This window comes from Myotis davidii, unplaced genomic scaffold, assembly GCF_000327345.1.
Source record: "Myotis davidii unplaced genomic scaffold, ASM32734v1 scaffold273, whole genome shotgun sequence".
Taxonomy (NCBI): domain Eukaryota; kingdom Metazoa; phylum Chordata; class Mammalia; order Chiroptera; family Vespertilionidae; genus Myotis; species Myotis davidii.
Window position 1 is genome coordinate 2546049 of NW_006286263.1, and position 3763 is coordinate 2549811.

The 3763-nt window shown below is 36.1% G+C and overlaps 1 protein-coding gene and 1 pseudogene across 1 annotated transcript in view; one reads left to right on the forward strand and one right to left on the reverse strand.

Annotated features, from left to right (window-relative positions):
- The window catches only part of SEC23A (Sec23 homolog A, COPII coat complex component), a 56409-nt gene that overhangs the window by 5465 nt on the left and 47181 nt on the right, over nt 1-3763 (forward strand). Inside the window, exons 5-6 of the mRNA XM_006757738.2 lie at nt 2628-2707; nt 3693-3762. Coding sequence (XP_006757801.1) covers nt 2628-2707; nt 3693-3762 — 150 coding nt within the window. The remainder of the gene's footprint in view (nt 1-2627; nt 2708-3692; nt 3763) is intronic.
- Nucleotides 1877-2452, reverse strand: LOC107182122 (annotated as a pseudogene).

The window sequence follows — 3763 nt, forward strand, 5'->3', positions numbered from 1 at the left end:
GGGAAAGAGAAAAGAGGGTGGGTGAAAGCAGGGCGAGATGAGAGAGTGAGGTTTCAGAAGACATGGTAGGGATTCCTTCAGGAGCACAGGGAGTAGAATACCTTACATGAGACAAGAGAGAAAGTGGGCAAGTTATAACCTCTCTGTGCCTTACTTTTTTCAATTGTAAAAGGGAGATAAGAACAGTGATTACCTTATAGGGTGGTCATGAGAATGAAATAGATTGTGCCTTTATGTATTTGTTGTTATTTTTAATTGTTAATTTATTTAAAGTGGCTAAATGTTAGTTCTGATTATAGAGTATATTTTACTTAAGTTATATAATACATATGTAACACAAAAAATCTGCCTTTTTGCAATAGGCAGTAAATTCTTATAACATTTTTCTTTTCTCCATTAAAATTTTTTTATCTTCTATCTCTTGATAAGCGTCAAGTTGAAAAGAGTCTGGTCTTAGCCCTAGCTGCATAGCTCAGTTGGTTAGAGCATCCCATACACCAAGGATGTGGGTTCGATCCCCAGTCAGGGTACATACAAGAATCAACCAATGAATGCATCAATAAGTGGGAACAACAAATCCATATTTCTTTCTCTCTCTTCCCCTTTCTCCACCCCTCTTCTCTCTCTAAAGTTAATCAATAAAAAATTTTTAAAGGAAGAATCTGGTCTTTGCTCCCCAAATAGTCCTGGATTTAAGTCTTAAACTTACCTAAGTTGTGTGCTATTGGATGGATCTCTTTGCTTTTTCTCATCCTCTGTGGAAAGGTATAAACAGTAACCATTTTGCAGAGCTATTATTAGTACTAAATGAAATAATTTGTGAACACTCAGTATAGTATAACTATTATGGGGTTTTGTAGCAAAACCTGGGTTAATATCTTGCTTTGTCACTTACTAGTTGTGGAATCTTATGCGAATTACTTAGTCTTTCTGAGTGTCAGTTTTCATTTGTAAAGTAGGGACTAAGAAATCTACTTCATTATTGTTTTGTGAGGAAATAGTATACACAAAGACTTTAGCACATAATAAGTCTTCAGTAAAAAGTTGCTGTTTCTGCTAGCAGTATAGGAAATGCTGCAAGATTAGTTTAATCATTTTTCTTTGCAAATCTTTAGATGTTCTGATTTTTTGTTATATGCTTTTACTCTCTTCATGACTAAGCATTTCCATATTCAAGAAAACTTTAGTAAAATAACATTTCCAAATGTTTAGAGAGAAATCGTGCACACTTCTAAAATTAAAAAACCAAAGTAGCAGTTTGGTTAGGCATTAAGTCAGAACATTAACAAAGCACATGTACCTTATAACCACCTTTTTATGATGCTATATATTTCTCCTGCATAACACTTACTACAATTGCAATTTTATAGTTAATGATTTGACTTAATTAATTAACTCTGTTTCTGTCACCAGATTTTAATTTCTGTAAGGTCAGGAACTATATATTTTTTCACCATTAGATGTCTGGCACAGAACAGGGATGAATGAATACAAGTTAAGGAATATAGTCATTCAAGTTACACAGTAACTTAATTTTACTATTAATTAGAAATAAAGTATTTCTGAGCTCCCTCTTCGTTGCTCACATAGCACATTGTACTTTGCTCTCTCTTTTTAAAAAATTGATTTGAAAGAGAGAGAGAGAGAGAGATCTCACCTTGTTCCATTTATTTATGCATCCATTGGTTGATTCTGGTACGTGCCTTGACTGGTGATCGAACCCGCAACGTTAGTGTATTGGGACAACGTTCTAACCAACTGACCTACCTGGCTAGGGCTACTTTGCTCTTTTTTGATGGTTATTTCAATGTACTGTTAATGTTTACCTGATAGTCTCCCCAACTAGACATTTTGCTTTCTTTTTTTTTCTTTTTTCACTTTTTTTAGATTTATTCTATGCTGATTTACTCCAGGGCCATAAGATTTTGTTTCTTCAGTTTCTTCTGGGATATCTTTTTCTTTTGTGCAACCTTCTCTTCTGGTTTAGGAACAATCTGCTCATTTTCTGTAAGAATCATCTCAGTGTGGCAGGGAGAGCTCATGTATGGGTTAATCCACCCATGGGCTCTGTAGGTTCTATGCCGCATCTTGGGAGCTTTGTTCACCTGAATGTGCCCAATGATCAGAGAGTCTACATCTAAACCCTTAAATTCAGCATTGCTCTCAGCATTTTTACGCATGTGCAGCAAAAATTTAGCACTCTCTTTGGGCCACCAACCCTGTGTCCAATTCCACTGTTTCTCCTGAGCACACTTACCAACTCCATTATTGTAATGACGGAATGCCACACTGCTTCTTTAAGGTGACATCCTTCAGATACTTGGTGACTTTTCGAATATGCTTACCCTTGATGGCCTGGGCAGTTTCGTAAGTGTTCTTAAAGTGAGCACGAAGATTTTGTTGATTTGCATGATTTCGTGGGGTTTTCTGGGTCTAGTGAATAGCAAACCATTTTCAGAGGTCACCTATGGCTGCTTTGGGCTAGACATTTTGCTTTTTGAGGAAAGAGACTTTTTTTCTTTACTTTTGGGTTCCTAATACCTAACACAGAACCTTGTACATGGTAAATTGTTGAGATATCTTTTAGGAGTAATTGTATGGATATCACAGAAGTAATCTCTTTACAGGAAATGCTGGGGCTCTCTAAAGTACCCGTTACTCAAGCAACACGTGGTCCTCAGGTACAGCAGCCACCTCCTTCTAATAGGTAATAATTAAATATGACAAAGAGAATTTGACAATGCATGCAGCTATTTTAAGCATTCCTTACCCTTAACTTGAACATAGACATTCAATGATACTATTAAATATTTTTTGGAATATAAGTAGGTTGCATTAGTATACTTTTTAAAGAGTTGAGACAGAATTATGTCATTACTAGTAAAATAGTTGGTTTCTCATCATTACAATGTAAGGATTTACTATAGTTTTGATATATTCCTATAGTTTTGATATATTCCTGAGTTTCTGTTTTTAAGTTCGGAAAAACTGAATTTTGTGGTTGAGGGCGGGCAAAAAAAAATAGCCTCAAAAGCTTTTCATTTTGCTGTCTTACCCTTAGAGGTTGCTTTTCCCCCTAAACTCTCAAATCAGAGGAGGTATTACTAAAATTGAGTTGACATCTCTTCTCATAATTATTTCAATAACCTTAATACTTACTAGATTGGCAAATGAAAGATATAGTCCTGAAGTAATATTTGGTTTGACTGTTTCATTTATAGCAGTTGTACGCAAAAGTGTGGTTCCTGGACCAGTAGTGTCAGCATCTCCTGGGAACTTGTTTGAAATGCAGATTCCTGGGCCCACCCCAGATTTTCTGAAACAACTGAGTGTTAAAACAGCAATGTGTGTTAAAACAAGCACTCCTACTGCTTCTGATGTACATAATAGTTTTGAGAACCATTGGTGTATCCTGTATTCAAATTATTTTTCTGTGTTTTTAAGAAAATGGATGGCCCTGTATGATGTGGCTCAGTTATTTGGCATTATCCCATATACCGAAAGGTCTCGGGTTTGATTCCCGAGGGCACATGCCTCGGTTGTGAGTTCAGCCCCCTTCGGGGCACAGAGGCAACCAATAGATGTTTCTCTCTCTCTTCCTCTCTAAAATTAAAAAAGAAAGAAAGTGGATAGTTTGTTTCTTAAACACTCACCCACAAATAAATGGCTTTTTATTTAATTTTGTTTTGCAGATTCTTGCAGCCAGTACAGAAAATAGACATGAATCTCACAGATCTTCTGGGGGAATTGCAGCGAGACCCTT